Source organism: Dermochelys coriacea, chromosome 8, assembly GCF_009764565.3.
Source record: "Dermochelys coriacea isolate rDerCor1 chromosome 8, rDerCor1.pri.v4, whole genome shotgun sequence".
In the NCBI taxonomy this organism is placed as follows: Eukaryota; Metazoa; Chordata; order Testudines; family Dermochelyidae; genus Dermochelys; species Dermochelys coriacea.
Window position 1 is genome coordinate 79,033,366 of NC_050075.1, and position 19,001 is coordinate 79,052,366.

Consider the following 19,001-nt stretch of genomic DNA (forward strand, 5'->3'; position numbering starts at 1 on the left):
CTTTAGCTTAACATCAAATATTTGTGTGCTAAATTCAGATCACCTATACTGGGCATAAACCCAGAGTAATTCCAATGAGGTTAGTCTGTTATGTTCTTTAGTGATGCCATAGGAGGACAAGCTGCGGTAATAATACTTCTAACATTTGCCAAAAATTATGGAAATTTTATTCAGAAAATTGTTTAACAGCAGTTATATCTTTTTTTACCTTTTATCTGGGATTATAACTTGATAGGAAAATACTGGATTGACCCAAATATTGGATGTCCTTCTGATGCCATTGAGGTTTTCTGCAACTTTACTGCTGGTGGCCAGACATGTGTATCACCTGTATCTGTGACAAAGGTATGCATTGCTTCTCATTAGGCTATGTTTCTGTGCTTAAACTCTGAATAAGTGAACACTGACCCACCCAATGCATGCTGGCATCTCAGATTTCTCAGTGCTAACCATCTTTATTTCACCATAAATTAGATCTGTGTTCCTCTGTTTCATTTGATTATTTGTTTCTTTTCATATACATCTCTATGTGACTACCTTTATGGGCTTCTCTTTAATCTGTCTATAATATTTTAAATGCCCCATACCTGTATTGCGCACTGTAGTCATCATTAAAATGTGAATTGACATCAGGGTCTCTGCTCTTGAACATGTAACCAAAGTATTCAGTACAAACTGGTTTTCTTTTCATTTCACTAAATGCATCCTAACATCTATTTACATTTAGATTGCAAGCCTTTTGGAATGAGGACTTGATTTTCTGTGGAGTTTTGCCTACGTACTTTAACTGAACTGTACTGTACCACATCTGTAGGGCTGTGGACCAGATTGCCCATGGGAGGAAAAAGCCAAGTGTTTCCCCTCATTGGGTTTCTCCCACATTGTTATTCAGGTTGGGCCTTCCCATTCCAATAGAATGAGCCATGGTTCTGCCCCATACTCCATAGAGCCCCCTGGGATGCTGTCTATGTGGAGCACCTGTGTCCTTTATGCCAACTGTATCTCCAGAACATCCTACTCTCTCTGCCAATCAGTACAGCTCCACTGGAGGATCCACAGGAGCAAGGACACTCCCTAGCCATTGCTTCCCCCAGTATCCCTCTTCAAGGGCATTTCCCCATTATGGAGGACACCACAGAAATGTATTATATTTTCAAGGTTTAGTCCTCACCCAACATGCACCACCTACTAACTGTCCAGTCCCTGCCCTCTCTTTTCTAGGCAGATTCCAATCCTGGGGAGAGTCCTTCACAAGGCCTGGAGGATGGTGCAGCACAAGCAACTGACACGCCTCTCTGATTAGGAGGGGTGAGATCTGTGCATAGAGGGTCTTCTGTGTGTACAGATTTAGGGGGCATAGGTTGGCCTCTATATATACTTCTTCTTGCAAATATGTATTAAGAATAATGAAAGAAAAATTACATTTTCCATATATAGCTCAATATATATCGCCTCTCTCTCTCTGTCTTGCAATATCTCAGGTTATTAATAAAATCTAAGTGTTGAGAGGCAGAGCAATATAATGGACTGAAAACAAGACCGGGAGCAAAGAACTTCTGAACTCTGATCCAAACTCTCACTTCTTTCTGTGCATATCTTCCTTTGAATCACTTAACCGTTCTTTGAATCAGTTTCCTATCTGCAAAATAAGGATATCTACCTACCTACATTTCAGGGGTATACTGAGAATTAATTAATTTTATAACAAGCTCTGAAAATGTAAGTTATACAAGTGTATATACTGTATAGACTTGTGTACAACTGTATTCATTCATTATGATGATGATAGGATTCTACTCTTGTACGTATATATATATATACACACACCTGACAAGTCTTCTGAAGAAAGCAGGAGACATATGCATTTTGGTTTGTCAACCAAATTAACTGGTACAGTTAATATCCTCTATAAGTGCTGTATTTATATTGCCAAAATCTTTCTGATTGTTGGCCATTGAGCATGATACAACTGTTATGTCTAACAATGCATTTTTGTAAACTAGTTGGAGTTTGGAGTTGGAAAAGTGCAGATGAACTTTCTTCATTTACTGAGCTCAGAAGCAACCCATACCATCACTGTTCACTGTCTGAACACGCCAGTGTGGGGAACAAATGCGGCAGATGCTCAGAAAACATCTGTTAGCTTCAAAGGCTGGAATGGTCAAATGTTTGAAGCAAATACACTACTTGAACCAAAGGTGCTTACAGACGAATGCATGGTAAATATATTTTGGCGTTATTAAATTAATAACAATAAATATAAGTTTTGGGCATTTATTTTTCCTTCTATCGTTACAAGAGTCATTTAGATTTTCATAACATGAAGCACACTTCTCATATTTTTTAGCAAGTCTCTCCATATGTTGACCATTTTATATTAAATTCAAGATATATCCAAATGCTAACAGCAATTGCAGTTATGCAGGGAATCTGTCTTTGCTCTTAGCATCACACTCAGTGGACCCTGCTTGTTAAGGTAACAGGACCCTCTCTTCAGATGCAACTTAGGGAAGGTACATGGAGGTTCTTCAGGAAATCCTGGAACAGCCAGGCATGGGGTGAAAGCTTAGGCTGAGCTATATATTCTGATGATGTTATCTGAATAAAACCAAACTGCTGGAAGAGGGCAAGTTCATTACAGGCTAGAAGTTAATCTTTTGATGACTGAATGTCATTAACTTCACTAGTTACAGGGCAATTATCTACTTATGTAATAAACTGATGATGGACAATGATGGACTTTCATTGGCTAAAATAAATGTTTTTGAACTTGAAAAAATCTAATAAAATTCCAATAATTATTAGATCAACTCCATTAACAGGCAAGACGTTGCCTTTACCACTGATGCTTGTAGCAATATATTTTTATTACAGAGAGCCTAAAATATCCAATTCTATACTGTGCTAAAGAGAACAAAGGACTTAGCCTTATCCTATCATCATTCCAAGGGTGGAACTCTTTCCAATTCACTGGGAGATCTGTGTACAGACAGATGGCATGACGACAGGTGCATTTCAAACTGGAAACTGTATTAAATGGGTATAAAATGTTACCAGATCAGAATTTTCAACACACTTAGACCGGGAGCAGTTTGCACTGGTATAAATTACTGCAAAAAGTGAAAAGCAATGAAGAATCAGGCCCTATATTTATAGAAGTACATCAGATTTGGGTTTTTGTTCTGGAAGAAGGTAAGACATACAGTGATGGCTTTTGAAAAGTGTAGTTTTTCCGTGAGATTCTATGAGATATCTCTCTCTCTCTCTCTCTTCAGGAAACTATGTACTGTACAAAAAGAAAAGGAGTACTTGTGGCACCTTAGAGACTAACAAATTTATTTGAGCATAAGCTTTCGTGAGCTACAGCTCACGTAGCTCACGAAAGCTTATGCTCAAATAAATTTGTTAGTCTCTAAGGTGCCACAAGTACTCCTTTTCTTTTTGCGAATACAGAGTAACACGGCTGCTACTCTGAAACTATGTACTGTACAGATTTCCTGCAGAATCTCACTTATCCCTTCCTGCAGGGATTTCACTTTTCAACGGTCTCCACTGTACCTGCTGCTTTGACTGGTTGGGCAAGAAAGGAGTGACTGCAAACATCAAGACTCCCACATCCCCAAACAGTGTTATATTGTTATTTTATATTTTTATAAGGTAACAGTTTTTATTGAGATTTTCTAAAAATTAAAATAACAAGTTCATGACAAAAGATGGATCTGATTTCCCCATAACTCCTAAGAATGCATATTAAATCCAAGCAGAAGCCTAGACAATATAGAAATGTATTAGTCTCATAGTTCAAGCCCCCATCAAGCTTTATAGCAAGTTAGAATTTTGACAGATGTTCTTTCTTCAATGGATTGGGAGACGGTCCTGGGGGGGGGGGGGGGGGGGGAAGTCACATAGCTGTTCCATGCATTGACAAGAGAATAGATCTTTCATTTGCTTCTCTGGTTCCTTGAGTTCTAGATTCTCTCTATGTTTTGAAATTGATAGTTTGATATGTATTTAATACTCTCTCTAATTCCATGAACTGCAGATACAAGATGGCAGCTGGCATAAGACAGAGTTCCTTTTTCACACTCAGGACATTACTGAGCTTCCGGTTGTTCAAGTGCATACGTTTCCTCGTCTCAAACCAGGACAACAGCAATACATAGAAAGTGGTTCAGTGTGCTTTCTCTAAGCTTCCTGACCTGACTCTGGTTTCTCACAACACCATGGAACTGTTGCACAGAAAAAGCATCTTTTAAAAACAAAAATGAATTAAAGATTAAATCATTATGAAACTGTGGAAGAATTTTAAAGCAAATTGTTGGTTATATCTTAAAGAATCTCAGGAAGAAAAAGACTTCCTCCTAAGAAGGAGAAATGGCATTTTAAAAAAGAGACTATGACGACATTGCTAAAGTATTTAATTTTTTTAAATATTGGTTGGTGCTTTCTTGTATATTTCCCTGGAACTGAGAACTATATATCTAAACATAAAATTCTTCAGGACCTCTAGTATTCTGAATAACCTATTTAACAGCACTGTACAAGACATCCTAAGGAAAGCTGGAAACATACAGTAGTAAGGAGCAATACTGGCTAATGCTCCCAAATGTGCAATAGCTTGTGTATGAGAGTGAATTATGCCACAGTACAATAAGTTGTCTTTTCTTAAACACTAAGTTGTATTATAGTCCTTTTGGACACATACATCTTAACAGATGGTACACTACCTCTTACGTGTTTCCTGTTTGTATTTCTGGTGCTCTTTATAACACAAGGTGCTTGTGGCTTTAGTAGAGATTATTTGATTCCCTTTTTCTCTTGCAGACTGTATGTGCTGGTTACATCAAGATATGTTTCTGTTGTAAAAGTACTTATCTTAAATTGTTTGGTCACATATTTCATTACAAGTAAAAACATTATTTATGTGAAATTCTTAATTAAAATGTTTTTGTTTATTCTTGTGGAAGTGATATACCAGACAGCACATTGTATATGGTGCTTATAGGCAGGCTAGCTAATTGTTAGCCATTGTAAAGATTGCTGTAGAAGAAGAGCTACATACAGTAGTTTTGGGGTTTAGTTTCTGGACTGCAGTTAACTATTTTAAACACCCAATAGCATCTAAGATGATGTACTGTGTATATGTTTTGTAACTTGTTGAAAAATTTAATACAGCATATGTTTTGAATGGCTGCTAAGTTATAATCATAATTATTTCAGTAACTTAGAAATTCCATTTGTTTGCAATATTACTAGACACTGTTTCACACTTTTATTTTGAGTCAAAGTATTTGACCCTCAATTGTTGAACAAAATACACTTTTATCATTAAGACAAAACATTTACTCTAAAAGGTTTGCAAACTGCTTGCCTATATCTATTGTCAAAGCAGTGTTCGTACAGTAATACAGAGCAAAAATTATACCTCATATCTGGGGGGAGGGAGAGTGTTCAAACAGCAATTCATTTAAATCATCTTTATCCACAGTAAGTCATGCTTACTCATCTATAATAAAATGTGCTTCAAAAATAACTTTATCTTTTATAATTTTGATTCCCTTTCCTTGTATTCATTTTCAGCAACCATGAAAAGGCTGTACAGAGTCTCTTATTTGATAAATATTTGTATTAGGAAGGGAAACACATGCATATTTGTGGTGTTACAGGATATTACACAAATGACAGAACATTTCCTTATACAAAACAAATGTGTAGAATCTCCAATTCTAAAGCTGGGGCTGAAGAAGCATTTTTTCCTCAAATTATGGATTTCTTTAAAGTATACATATTCTTTGAGTAATCTAAAGAAGCAAATCAAGTTATAGAATGATAAATTAAGGGGAAAAAGAGAAAAGAAGAGTTGGTGCAGAGAAGATTTTTTAACAATTTCACGTGTTCTTAGTTTGACTTTCCATTGAGATCATGTTACATCCATTTGTTTTTGTAAGAATACTAACTTTTTTATCCTTTTATCAACCTTATTCTCATTTTCCCTTCATTTTTTAATGTTTACTGCATTTTTAATGCTTGTATCTCATAAGAACAGTGTTGTGTTAAAAACAATCATCTTTAAATAGTAAGAAATTACTTAAAAGTAAATGTGTATATTCTTTATATTAGCATGTATAGCTGATGATCTAAAATGGTTATTCTACATCAATAAAATTGGAGGGGGAGAGAATAGGAACCCCCAATAAGCCACTTTAGTAGCCCATCCTGCACAATTCAATCCAGATAAGAAAGTTAAATCACTACTTCTTTTGATTTATAATACTTTAAATTGCTCTAGGTAACACAGGATCAGTCCAGCCAAGCAACTAGATGCTCTGTGAACCCCTCCTCCCCAAACATCATTAAAATAAAGGAATGTGTAATAGTTTGAAGTTTTCATTAAGAAAGAGCGTGTCTTGTGCCAAAAATGTCTTCAGTATATTTCTAAAAATATAAAAAGTGAGACAGAACCTCTACTTTGTTTTAAGCTTTGCTAAACAACTTACCAGTTTATGTAAAGTATTGCCTCTCTTGACTGAGTCAGCAGTGACTGGCTGACCTAATAGATATTTTCTGTATCTAACATCTGTAACCGAATATAACAAATAGAATATGAGAAAAGGTAAACATTTAAAGTGCAGTACTACTCTGAAAAGTAGTTGTGAAAATGGCATTGTGGAGCTCTGGCTGATTTTTGTATCACATTTGTTCATTTACAAAAAATAAGGTTTCTGTCACCTGTGCAAACCCAAACATGTCTGGTTTTGCACACTCCGCTCTACTACAGCCTGAATTTTCAAGCTGGATAGTTTCTGATGTGTGTCACACCGATTTTGTGGGCCAACAGCTGCTTTAAGTTACACATACACAACCTGATTGTCCTCAAATTCTGTCCTTAGCTACACCTCTGCAAAGGTAGGAAACAAAGAGTCAGACCCAAAATAATACCTATTTAATAGGTTTAAATAATACCTATAACCGACACCTCATGAAGAGAAACACGTCTGAGGGGGGAAAAAAATGCAGTATGTATCTCAGTGAGGGGTGCATGCCACCTCATCAACATGAGAAAGAAATCAGCATAACTATTAGGCAAGGGATTTGTTGCAAATGGAAACCCAACCCTTGCAGATCTCCACCCAGACTTGGAAATCTTTACACAACCACCATCAACCTACTCTACCATGAGAGGAGAGCCTGCTCCCACTGCAGTTGCACAAATAGCCCATGCCATATGCGTTAATGGTGGTCTAAGTGGCAGGGAACATGAAGAAAACCTGCTCTGGATAGGAACTACATTAATCCATTCTGGCCTGCTGCCTGCTAGCCTGTAAACCCCTATCAATACAAAGGGTATTCTCTAGGTTTAGGGGGAGAATGCCATAAAGCAGGGTGGGTTTCCACCCCTTTGCCCACATAAATGGAGGGATACACCAGTCGATGTTTAGGAATTTAATCCCAGACCAAGAGAACTAAGTAGGCTGTTTATCATATGATCATTAACAATTTAAGGCCTAGGTGGCCACTAGCGAGATGGGAATCTATGGCCCCTTCGTTGCCCAACAGACAGAGTGGAACATATGCTCTCCTAGAGTCATTGAGCTTGATGTTGCAATCAGTCAAACCGTTTAGCTGCACTAAAATCAGTGGGGTTACTCTGGATTTACTATATGTAGAATTTGGATCATTATCCCTAAATATCAAACTGCAACCAGAAAAGTAACAGCTCTTAATTAGGTCTAAGAATTTTGCTTAGATTAGTGCAACAGCAGGGCCCACACGCTGTGACCAGATTTTGAAAGCAAACAAAAACTCACCGGTTATAGGAAAAATTAAAACGCGAAAGCAATTTAATCCCCAGCCTGCCCCTTGTATACCAGGGATATTTCCCAATCAGAGGAAACCACAGGTGCCACAGTGAAAATAACCTCTGTATCCTCTCTGGGAAGGGATCACTCAGAGCCATATTCCACCCTGCCATGACCCATGCAAGTGCCCTGGGCTCCAGGCTTAGGACTGCATGAAACTTAATGGCACAACTTGCCCCCTGGAGGACCACAACCCCCCCCCCCCGGGGTGAATTATTAACCTCCCAGTGCAGCCTCGGGCCCAGCCAGGGAGGCGCGGGGTATGAAGGGTTAAACAGCTCTCCGGGGGAATGTGTCAGTGACACCGGCCGCGGCCCCAGCCCCCAACGGGAGTAGGATGGAGAGGCCCCGGCCCACCAATGGGAGCGGCTTGGGGTACGAGGGGGCAAAGCCGCCCCCGGCCCCCCTCCACCGGAGGCGGCTGGGGATGGGGGGGGGGGGTTTCCAGCTCTCCATGGGAACAGCGGCGCTCTCCCACGCAGCCGCCAGAGGGCGGTCACCCGCCGCCAGCTCGCAGCGCAGCCGCAAAGCGCCGCCACTCGGAAGGAACGCGGCCCACGTGGGCCCCGGCGGAGCGCGTGGAGCTGGGACACGGATGGAGGAGGGAGCCGCGGTGGCGGCGAGCGGGCCGGCGGGGAGCCCTGAGGGGCCCGGCGCGGAGGCGGGGAGCCCGGGGCTGGCCTGCGGCAAACGGAAGATGGCGCTGCACGGGTAGGAGCAGCCCGGGGCCTCGGCTCCGCAGACCCACGTTCGCCCGTCGGCCGGGGCGTCCCGTTCCGCCCTTTCCGAGGCCTGGGGGCAGCCGCGGCGCCGCCGCTGGTCTCGCCCTCGCGCCCCGGGCCTTCTTCTCTCCAGGGGACGCGGCGCGAGGGTGTCACCGTGCCCGGCCCTCAGCTCTCGCGTCCGTCACTGGTTGGCCTCCTCCCCGGAGGCGGGCTAATGGATGACAGCCAATGAGTGTCCCCCTTTGACTCTGAGTGGCAGTTTGGGCCCAGACCCGCGTAGGAATTTGGACACCTAGGTCCCATCCGTTTGAATGGGAGTTAAGCAGCTAAGAGCTGGGTCTTGATTCTTCACTTCCCTTCGCTTCTTGGAGAATCGCCCCCCTGTATGGATCTGTGGCTCACCCTATGAAAATGTTTGGAAACTACTTGCTTTGCTGATGACAGGTTTCAGAGTAGCAGCCGTGTTAGTCTGTATTCGCAAAAAGAAAAGGAGGACTTGTGGCACCTTAGAGACTAACACATTTATTAGAGCATAAGCTTTCGTGAGCTACAGCTCACTTCATCGGATGCATCCGATGAAGTGAGCTGTAGCTCACGAAAGCTTATGCTCTAATAAATGTGTTAGTCTCTAAGGTGCTACAAGTCCTCCTTTTCTTCTTGCTTTGCTGAGGCATCCATACGTCCTTTCCCTGCCTTCAAGCTTCAGTGATAGGGTCTCAGAATTATGACCCATGCGTGGTTAAATGTAAAGAAAACCTGTCTTTTAAATACAAATGCATCTGTTCTTTTCAAACCCAAATGCACTACTTTAATAAAAATGAAATGCTTTTTTTTTCTTTCAGATGTGAAACCTGTAGTGGAGAGGAAGCAAAGTACAGGTGTCCACGTTGCATGAAATACTCATGCAGGTATATACAATTTGAATTGTCTCTTGTTTGGTTTCTTGTATGCTAGAGACAGGATGCTCATTTTTCTCTCTACTTTCAGTTTGGCATGTGTGAAGAAGCACAAAACTGCTCTGAGTTGTAATGGAATCAGAGAAAAGGCAGCATTTGTCTCCATAAATGAGTTTAGTGAGTTGAATCTCCTAAGTGGTAAGAATTTCTCTAAGTAAACTTCACCCCATCTTCTTTTTTTAAACCAGCATTACACTTTTCTTCCTGTTCCTTGTATATTCAGATTATCGTTTTCTGGAAGACGTAGGAAGGATGACTGATGGTGCTGCTCGAGATGTTTTCTTGCATAGACCAACAACCAATAAATTTGTGAGTTTCAAGTTACCTTTTGGGTCAGTTTAAAGTAGAAATGAGGCTGCTCCAAAATCCCAGTTTAGAACATCTCTTGACATCCAAATTAAGGGTATCCAGATCCAAAATTTGACTGGTTATTTTCCTGTAATGGACTGAACAAACCTGAGATCTGTGTACCCGTGAAGGATGCATCTTGTATAAGAAAATGTCTTTAGTGGAAGTTACAAGGTTTTGAGCTTCACAGGGCTGTTCTTCCATTCTGGGGAAGGAAATCAGTGTTTCTGAGTTAAATACAAGTTGGGACAAATTAAGCATAAGGAGTTAACATGTTGTGGGAAACCTCTTAAAATATAGTAGCTAATTAAGGTTTAGCAGGCAGTTGGGTGTGTTGAAAGTTGTTGTAGTGAGTCAAACTAGTGTGGCTATTGAGTCCATGGTTTTAGAAGCTCCTAGAAGAGTTACGAAATTAAGTTTCCAGGCTCACCTTTTGAAGGTATTGTGCAGGTTCCCCTTGAGGACAAGTACTGAGAGGTCAGATATGGAGTGATCGTTTTATGAAAAGTGTTTGTCCACAAGGAGGTATGTTTTTGTCTTTTATGATTTTTCTGTGTGAGTTCATTCGAAAGTGTAGTGATTGTCTGGTTTCACCCACATAGTTGTTGGGGCATTTGATGCACTGGATGAGGTAAGCCACATGTTGTGATAGGCATGTGTAGGACCCAGGGATCTTGAAAGGTGTATTGGGGCAGGTATTGATCATTGTAGCAGTAGAAATATGTCTGCATGTTTTGCATCTATTCAGGCAGGGTCTGATGCTGCTTTGAGTTGGTGTGTCTGGGTCTGTGGGGAGCTTGTTTCTGGTGGGGAGCTTGTCAAGGTTGGAGGGTTGTTCTTAAGGCCAGAAGAGGGGTTTAGGAAAGACTTCTATCAGCATGTGGTGCCCATCAAATATGGGTTGTAATTATTTGACAATACCCCATTTGGGCTTTAGTGTAGAGCAGTAGGTGACAAGTAGAGACTTGCAGTCAGTGAGGGGTGTTTTTTCTGTATTGAAGTAGGTTCTCCTGGGGTTTTTGGGTGATCCTTCCCATGATGCAATCTACTTCTCTGGTGGAGTGTCCTTGTTTAGTGAAGGAAGCTTTAAGTCCGTTAAGGTGTATAGCATGGATTTTCTCTTTGGAGGTGGTATCTGAGTACCTGGCTGAAGGTAGCAGATTTTTTGGGATGGCTGGGATGGTTACTGGATCTGTGGAGGTAAATGTGGTGATGTGTGGGTTTCATGTGTACAGTAATTTGTAAGGTTTCATTGTTGAAGTTAATCATGGTGTCCAGGAAGCTGATGCTGGTGTGGAAGTGTCCTACAGAGAGTGTAATAGATTGGTGGTGATTGTTGAAGTGGTGGAAATCTATGAAGGAGTTTAAGTCTTCTGTCCAGAGGATAAAAATATCATTGATGTATCTCAGATATATTGGTTTTGTGGTGCATTTTTCCAGAAATTCTTCCTCAAGGTGGCCCATGAAGAGGTTGGTGTATAGGGGAGCTATCTTAGGACCCATGGCTGTTCCTATAGTTTGGACAAAGTGTCTGTTGTTAAATGTGAAGTTGTTGTGGGTAAGGATGAAATGGATGCATTTAGCAATGTGCATAGGGTGGATTTTCAAACATACGTTATCTTGTAGGTATTTGAGGCAGGCAGCAATGCTGTTGTGGTGAGGGATGTTGATGTAGAGGGAGGTGATACCCGTGGTGGTAAGGATGGTGGTCTGGGGGAGGTTGTTAATGTTGCGGCATTTCTGATGGAAGTCGGTAGTGCCTTGGAGCATAGTTAAGTATTGTTGTTTTAGCAGGCTTTACCATTACAGAATACTGATCTAATGGTGCTTCAGCCATGCCATGTCAACATTATTACATGTGTGCATTGCAGAGCACGCTTCTCTGCACTGGCCAATTGATTCATGACTCTGTGGATATACTAATTATTCAGTCTTCATCTCAGGGAAACTGTGTGTGCAGCAATTGCAGTAGTGGAGTGAGTTTGGGGGAAATTTCTCCTCTAGACCTGACGGATACAGGCTTTGTACTTGATTTTGTGCACAGAAAGATGTTTAGGGCCCTTTGGATTTAAGAACTCATAAGAGGTCAGTCACTCCTTCTGTAGCTATGTTGGATTCCAACCCTCTTGTACTGTTTGAATTCTACTTATAACATATGTTTTATGTTTCATTGGGACTCCTTGTGCTCACCATGGGAAAAGTTTGTCTGTTAATCTTTAAGAATAAACTTGGAAACTCTTGAAAATATCTAAGTATCTTTTTTTTAACTGAGAACTTTTGTTTAAAAATAGAGAAAAAAGTTTACAACTGTGGACAGTTCTACATTATGCTTCTTCTTAAATGCTTGAAAGGTACTTTGGTTCCAGGACTACTCTTTTGGCCTCAATTTTTAGACTTGCAGGACAGAAGTAATAAACGTTTCCATGTTTGAATATACTTTGGCTTTTGTTTTCTGTTTTAGATAAATTATTTGAAAAACCGAGCTCGAAAGCACAATATTCACTTGAAAACTTTACCCATTGGATTTACAAAAAGGAGAGAGAATTCAACCACCTTCAACAAGAAGTAAGTTTCTAATTAATATGGAGTTTGGGGACAAGTGGGCAAAACCTTCATTTAAGTATTACTGAAAGAATAGCTGGTGAATAGCTCTTGTGTAAGATTTCAAGGCCTGGTAGCGTTTTTCATGACAGAATCACATTAGACAGTGAACAAAACTCATGAAATATCTTTGGAAACATATTCAGATGGAAATTTGTAGTAAATTCTTCTACAGCTCTCTAGTACTCAGCTCACTTAATAATTCAGCTTTTTCAGAGAAGATTTATTATACCCCAAATTTCAGTTGGGGTTCTTCTGTTGTGCTTGGGCTGATGTTTCCTATTATCATAAAGTAGTCATAATTGGAATCCAAGCACTGAAGTTAGCAATGTGGCAACATACTATCCATTATTCGTGCTAGTCAATTAAATGTTGTCTTTATTGAACAGTGGTATACACAAAGAGAGATTCTTCCTTCTCCATAAATTTAATTTGGGCTTTTACTTGCATGCATGTCTGTGATGCGGGACAAATGGGATTTTGTTAATGCTTTTACCAAAATGATTTTCAATTCATACTTCCTTGCTAAGGACTTGTAACTCTTAGTCCCTAGATGAGTTCTGTATCTGTCATTCTTCCATTAATTGGGATTACCAAAGTACTTGCTGATCAGATACTCTTGACTTTTTCTTTGATTGGGAGGGTGGGTACATCGGCTTAAAATGAAAAGACTTGCTGAAAACATCTCCCTCTCATGAAGAGGAAAGGATGTGGATTTAAGTCTGGGTTATTCATGAAGCAAACATTTCCCAATAAAAATAAAGTTTATATTCCTTGTATAGTACTGTGTCATACTACAAAAATGTAGTAACTTGGTGAAGAGTGCTTCTGTGTGAACTACAGGGGCAGGTCCAAAGTTAATATGAGGGCTCATTGAAATTTAAATATTTGCTTGTGCTGTTGGCGGAAAAACAGTAAAGACTTCGAGAGCATCAGATAATAGCTACTTGAGGCAGGCTTTTTCCTTGATGGCTTCTCTTCAGGCTTTTTTTTTTTCTTTCCCCTGCTTATTATTGGTTTTGATCACAAGTTCTGCTGCTAGATATTTTTTTTTCTATTCAGTTAATGCCATTTACCGCTAGTTATCCAGTAACAATGAATGGATAAGAACTTGACGACAATATTTTAGTGACTAAACCACTAGGTGTCCCTCTTGTAATGGTTTAGCAAGTAAGTTTGCATGCATAAATTAAATAAATAAAAACTAGCATAATTTCTTCTGTTTTGAAACAAAATCAGTTTTTCTCATTGGTGGAGAAACCTTATTCTTAGCAGAACATAATGCATAAAAGACTTTCTGAAATGTTAGTTTTCTTCTTTACATACTTTAAAGCATAGGGTATGATTGGCAGGGAAAATCCACAGGAGGGGTTAAAGAAAAGGAAGTGTGAGGTTTTTCCCATTAAAATTTCTCATGAATTCTTACATTGATGCGGATTCCTGGCTTCCTCAGAACAGCCCACAAAGCAACCCACAAGTACTGCAGATCTCTGCATCAATGGCTAAGAGTTGTGGGGGTCACAACTACAAAAATGTTCTCCTTACTGGTAAGTCCTGTACACAAGACAGCCACACACTGACAAATAATTGTTGCTCTTATGTAGAGTGGCTTTTAAACTCTTCTGTTCACAAAAGTACTTTCACATATGGAAACACGCAGCTGAGCACTGGGAATTAATTTATTTCTGCATTGAATTACATATGTCTATATTTATATATTTACCTTTATAGAACAGAGGCCCATTTTAAGATCTAGCGGGATTGGTGTGTTATTTTTAGGTAAATAGTTAAGCATGGAACTATTTCAGGAGCAGCCAGAAAGAACTAAGACAATGGCTTTTTTTTTTTTTTTTTGGTCATAGTGGAGAACAGTTTTTATTTTGAATTGTTGTTCTTTCAAAGACACATTCTGGTGTCATCAAGTGGAACAACAACATCATTCTTTAGGAAAATAAACACCTGCTTTCTGCAATTATTTTTCCAGGCACTGAGAATGATACACGTTTTGTGAATGAGTATGAGAGGGAGGTATTAAATACAAATTTTACATGGTAAAGTGGAGTTTTGCCTCCACTGTAGGGAAGGAGAAGGGCTTGGGGGGGAAGTATTGCAGATACTGCAAAATGTCTGTCCTAGCTGTATTGGAACAGATGTCGTCGCTTATCAAGGCTGAGAAGTCTACCTTTTCTCTTATGTTGATATTTTCCTTTCATTTACCTTTAAAACTAGTTATAGCATATTAGTCAGAAAATAGGGTCCAATCAAAGATGTGACAAAATGATATTTGGGCTGCCTTCTGATGAAGAAAGTTGTGTTTAAGAGATGCTGTGGGAAAACAAGTTATGTTACTGGGAGCCAACTGCATCTCTTTGTGTGTCCCGCTGTGGTCCATATTTCTTTGCAAATCAATGGTAAACCTTGAAATCTGCAGTATCTGTCGAAATGCGACATCCCAATTTTTCAAATAATGTAAAGGCTCGGAGCATCTTTATTTTTATGTATGGAAGAAATGCATGTTCTCATTGACAACTGTTCGCAAAAAGTTGAGAGATTATATACTAATTCTCATCTCTTTGATTTCATACAAACATTTAGAAAATGGAGCCATAACTTTAGAGCTTGGCGATAGTATTAAATAGGTGATGCTTAGGATATTGGAAATGACTTTGAAGGAGTACTTCTTGCCCCTCATCTGCTGTGTCCAAAAAACAAACAAACCATTTGTAATCAAATAAACTTCAGTTTGGCCTTTGAAATGAGAGAAACAGACATGCACATTCAGTGTAGATCAAATATTTACTGGAAATAATGGCTAGAGAAATTGTTATCCACATTTAGGAAATCAGATTTTATATCTCTTACTGTCTAACACCCCTAGTAAGATTATACTAATCTGAGATATACTTCTGGGGAAACTTAAGTACATGAAAATCTCTTCACTTCTTAACTGCTTCAAAATAATGAACAGAAGCCATATCTCAATGCTAAGGTTTAGACTACTCAGAAATGCAAAGGTATTTTGAATTATATCTACCCTATCAGGGCTCAAGTATTGGGGGGGAGCCATGTTAGAATGTATCCACAAAAACAACAAGGAGTCCGATGGCACTTTAGAGACTAACAGATTTATTTGGGCATAAGCTTTCATGGGTAAAGAACCCACTTCTTCAGATGCAACTAACAGCGCTGTTAAGCCTAAGTCTAGAAGTACTGTTGCATTTTTTTGCTTGCTGTCTGGGATTCATTGCAATCGGGTGCAGGAACAGTTTTTGTAGTGGGGGTACTAAAAGTGTAAACCATGTATTTGAGTTGTTGTTACTACTACAAGCCAGGGGTGCACCCCCACATCCCTAGTTCCAGTACCTATGATCACAATGTGACACTTTCTCTGCCTGAAAGCATGGAGAAGGCCAGGTAGCATTACATGAATGTTGCTCACTAATGATCAGAGAGGCTGATTCCTGTGCATTTCAATAATTTGATAGTCTCATGAAAATGGAGGGATGACATACAAACATGAGGAAAGGCTACATCCCAGCTCAGCTCTCGCAGGCAGTCTATCCTTGAAGTGTGATAGAAACCTAAATGTGTTAGTTCTCATGCAGAGAAGCTGATGGGCATTTTTGTTTCCTTTCAAAGAATCAAAAGAGACGACAAAACACGTTTTTAAAGAAGGTTAAATTTTGGACTAGTCAACCTTGGCAAAGTCTTTTGGTTTCCACAGAACCCTTAATTCAAACCCAGTGTGCTTGAATATTGCAGCACATATGGTTAGTAAGATCTCTGACTGTTCTGAGGCCTCCTGGGAGAAGACCATATGTGTTACAAAGGAAATGTTTTTCAATCAGTTTCTTGGTGGATAGTCTTGCTTTACAGTTTACTACAATTGTTTTAAATAAAAATAATCCAACTTTATTGTTCGTCCTTCACATCTCAGCTGGGAATTAGTTTAGCTGAGCTTCAGCAACGTGTGGGTCCCCTCTGCTGTTTAATGTCGCTAGCACAGTAGGTATGGTGGCACTAGAGACAGTGTATTTTTGTGAAAGCTTCAAACTATTATTCATTTATTTTTATTGAGGGGCTTTTGGGTTTCACAAGAGAATCCAGTAACTTAATTGGACTGGATCTGTGTTGCCTAAAGCAGTTTAAGGCAATATTATCAAAAAGAGTAAACATTTAATCCCCTTATATTTAAATTAAACTGTTGCACTGTGGGTGATACGAGCCACTAAAGTAGCAAATCAGGGTTAAAGGACAGCTGGTACTTCATTAAACTTCCCCATTTCTTCCCTCTCCCCTTTTTGTTGATGCGATGTAACCCGTGTATAGCAGATGCTATTGTATTTGTGAACATGCAGATGTCCTGATCTAAGGTACTTCCATATATTCTTTCCAATAACTTCATATGGCATCTGTTATTCAATCGAATAAAATTCCCAATGAATCATTCTGTCTTTCACAGGGTTTCACTTTAAGTGGAAGTTGCTGTAGTCACAATTACAATTGGCACATTACAATGCACTGAACAATTTGGGACTTTGTCTACTTTTATATATATAAGTGGTATCTTCTGTATCTGAGTTCATTGTAAGCAGATTCCAGTGTACATTGTTTGTTTGAGATTTTTGATGATTAAAGTTGGGAGTTTCCTGTTAGCAAATTAGGATGTGAATAATGCTAGCTAGGACAGTTATTAATACAATTACTAATAAAACAAGCTGATTCTTGTATTGATGAAGGCTAGCTTCTAGGACTGAGTTTGTATAAAAGCTAAAAGAACAGTTAGAAGAAAAATTGTATACATGATACATTTCATAAAAGTACCTTGAGAATTAATGAACTAAAACCCTTAAGTTTATAATTTTAACTGAGAAACCTGAAGCATAACTATCAAAATACTTTAATATAAACACTTTTAATAATGTTCTCTCCTGTCTCTGAGAAATAATTTCTAGTATCCTTACATTTGACTTGCTTTTTTACGGTTTTGTGGAAAGTAGATGACAAATGTAAACAAATCAGTGTTGCATATACTGTAAACCTAGTACACTAGGCAAAATCTGAGATAAATAAGGAGAAAAGTACAATGCACAGTTCTACTCACTGGGCACGAGGAGCGAGAGCTTAATAAATTTACCAGCAGGACTTGTAAGTTCTTTGAACTAACAGGTCTGCATCTGACATATCTCTGAAAGGCAAAAAGGGTATTGTGGCTTCCCCCCTCCAGTGAACAAAAAAGTAGCTACAAGAGCTTTATGTAAACTTCTGAAATAGGGCTCACATAGAGGCAAAAAACAAGCATGGAAAATTTCAAACCCCAAAGTTGAATTTGAGAGTTAAGAGTATGTGAAAATAGGGTTATAACAAACTGTTTTGCAACCTTAAATATCACAAAGTCTAACAAGAGCCCACTATAATATTAAACTGATTGTAATAGTGGCTGTATTCGTATATATGTATAAATGCTCCTCTGCTGCTTTGCAGGATTATAAAAGGGGTTTTGTGAATGGGCACATGATAGGAGGTTATGGTGGCCAGTGAAACACAGAGATGCAGATTCTACACATTTTCATGAAATTCATAGAAATTTGTGTCCCATCAAATATATTTTGCTTAGAGGGGAAGTGAAGTCCCAGGCACATCTGGGAGTGGATCAAAGAGCTGAGGTCTTAAAGTGTGTACACTTCCTTAGGTAGTAAGTAGCAGCTCACACTCCATGTTTGGCTTCTGATACTCTGTAGGAGCGTTTCTGATTCTTAAGATGGACTAAATGTGCAAAAGTCAGTGATCTTAAGTCAGGGTGTGATGATTCTTTATAATTCAATAATTTTAGTTTGGTTCTTTTTGTATGTTGCTCAACCAGCCTTGAAAATAAAATCAATCTTATCTTACGGTATTTACTAATGTTAGAATCTGTAAAAACTGTTTCTCTCTCATGCCTCCTCATGTTTATCTGGTTGAAGCTACTTGATTTAAAGTAATTAAGATAATGTCCAGAATAGGTGGGAGTGGTCTTATGTGACTGCTTTCAAGGAGTGTATCCATAAAGGGATACAGAGAGTTGGAATTAGCTTTGGTAAATGTAAATATTAAACCAAAGGCTAATTTGAGGACAGGAAAATAGAGTTTAGTTTCTTTCTTGAAAAGATCTATTGAATTAGGGTCATCCCAGCTTTTGTGAGGTGTTTGAACAATTTCAAGTACTCTAAAACTGTGGGCAAGTGGTTCTTGAATTGATCAACAGTAAATGTCTACTTCTTAATTTCAGATAGGCTAGAGATTCTTTAATAGAAAACAAAGCAAGGAAAGAGCTAAGGGCCTGATTCTTTTCTCATCATTGTAAACCAATTACATTCGTGTAAGACGGGAGAACAAAGCCCAAAACCTTTTGCCCTCCATCCCTTAAATATATACAGTTACTATACTTCTAAATCGCTGAGCTTCCTTTCAATGCTGCTTCTGCCTCTGCTTCACTTTCACAGTCTGTGTGTGGGGTGGGGGGAGTTTGATTC

General features: G+C 39.2%; 2 protein-coding genes and 1 long non-coding RNA gene across 5 annotated transcripts in view; 2 read left to right on the forward strand and 1 right to left on the reverse strand.

Annotated features, from left to right (window-relative positions):
- The window catches only part of COL24A1 (collagen type XXIV alpha 1 chain), a 253,935-nt gene extending 248,745 nt beyond the window's left edge, over positions 1 to 5,190 (forward strand). Inside the window, exons 58-60 of one of the 2 annotated variants that reach the window (XM_038412721.2) lie at positions 236 to 345; positions 2,004 to 2,219; positions 4,043 to 5,190. In XM_038412721.2, the coding sequence (XP_038268649.1) occupies positions 236 to 345; positions 2,004 to 2,219; positions 4,043 to 4,189 (473 nt within the window). In that variant the 3' untranslated portion in view covers positions 4,190 to 5,190. Of the gene's footprint in view, positions 1 to 235; positions 346 to 2,003; positions 2,220 to 4,042 lie in introns of those variants that run through there. The other variant, XM_038412722.2, reaches the window with a different exon arrangement.
- On the reverse strand, positions 136 to 8,289 carry LOC122461279. The gene is made up of 3 exons (XR_006283167.1): positions 6,498 to 8,289; positions 3,471 to 4,249; positions 136 to 3,263 (listed from the first exon to the last, which is right to left on the reverse strand). It is a non-coding gene; the product is annotated as an uncharacterized LOC122461279 (long non-coding RNA).
- Positions 8,290 to 8,298: 9 nt separating this feature from the next.
- ZNHIT6 (zinc finger HIT-type containing 6) overlaps positions 8,299 to 19,001 on the forward strand; it is a 60,229-nt gene continuing 49,526 nt past the window's right edge. The window contains exons 1-5 of one of the 2 annotated variants that reach the window (XM_038414316.2): positions 8,299 to 8,570; positions 9,427 to 9,492; positions 9,572 to 9,678; positions 9,764 to 9,849; positions 12,350 to 12,453. In XM_038414316.2, the coding sequence (XP_038270244.1) occupies positions 8,314 to 8,570; positions 9,427 to 9,492; positions 9,572 to 9,678; positions 9,764 to 9,849; positions 12,350 to 12,453 (620 nt within the window). In that variant the 5' untranslated portion in view covers positions 8,299 to 8,313. Of the gene's footprint in view, positions 8,571 to 9,253; positions 9,330 to 9,426; positions 9,493 to 9,571; positions 9,679 to 9,763; positions 9,850 to 12,349; positions 12,454 to 19,001 lie in introns of those variants that run through there. The other variant, XM_043520371.1, reaches the window with a different exon arrangement.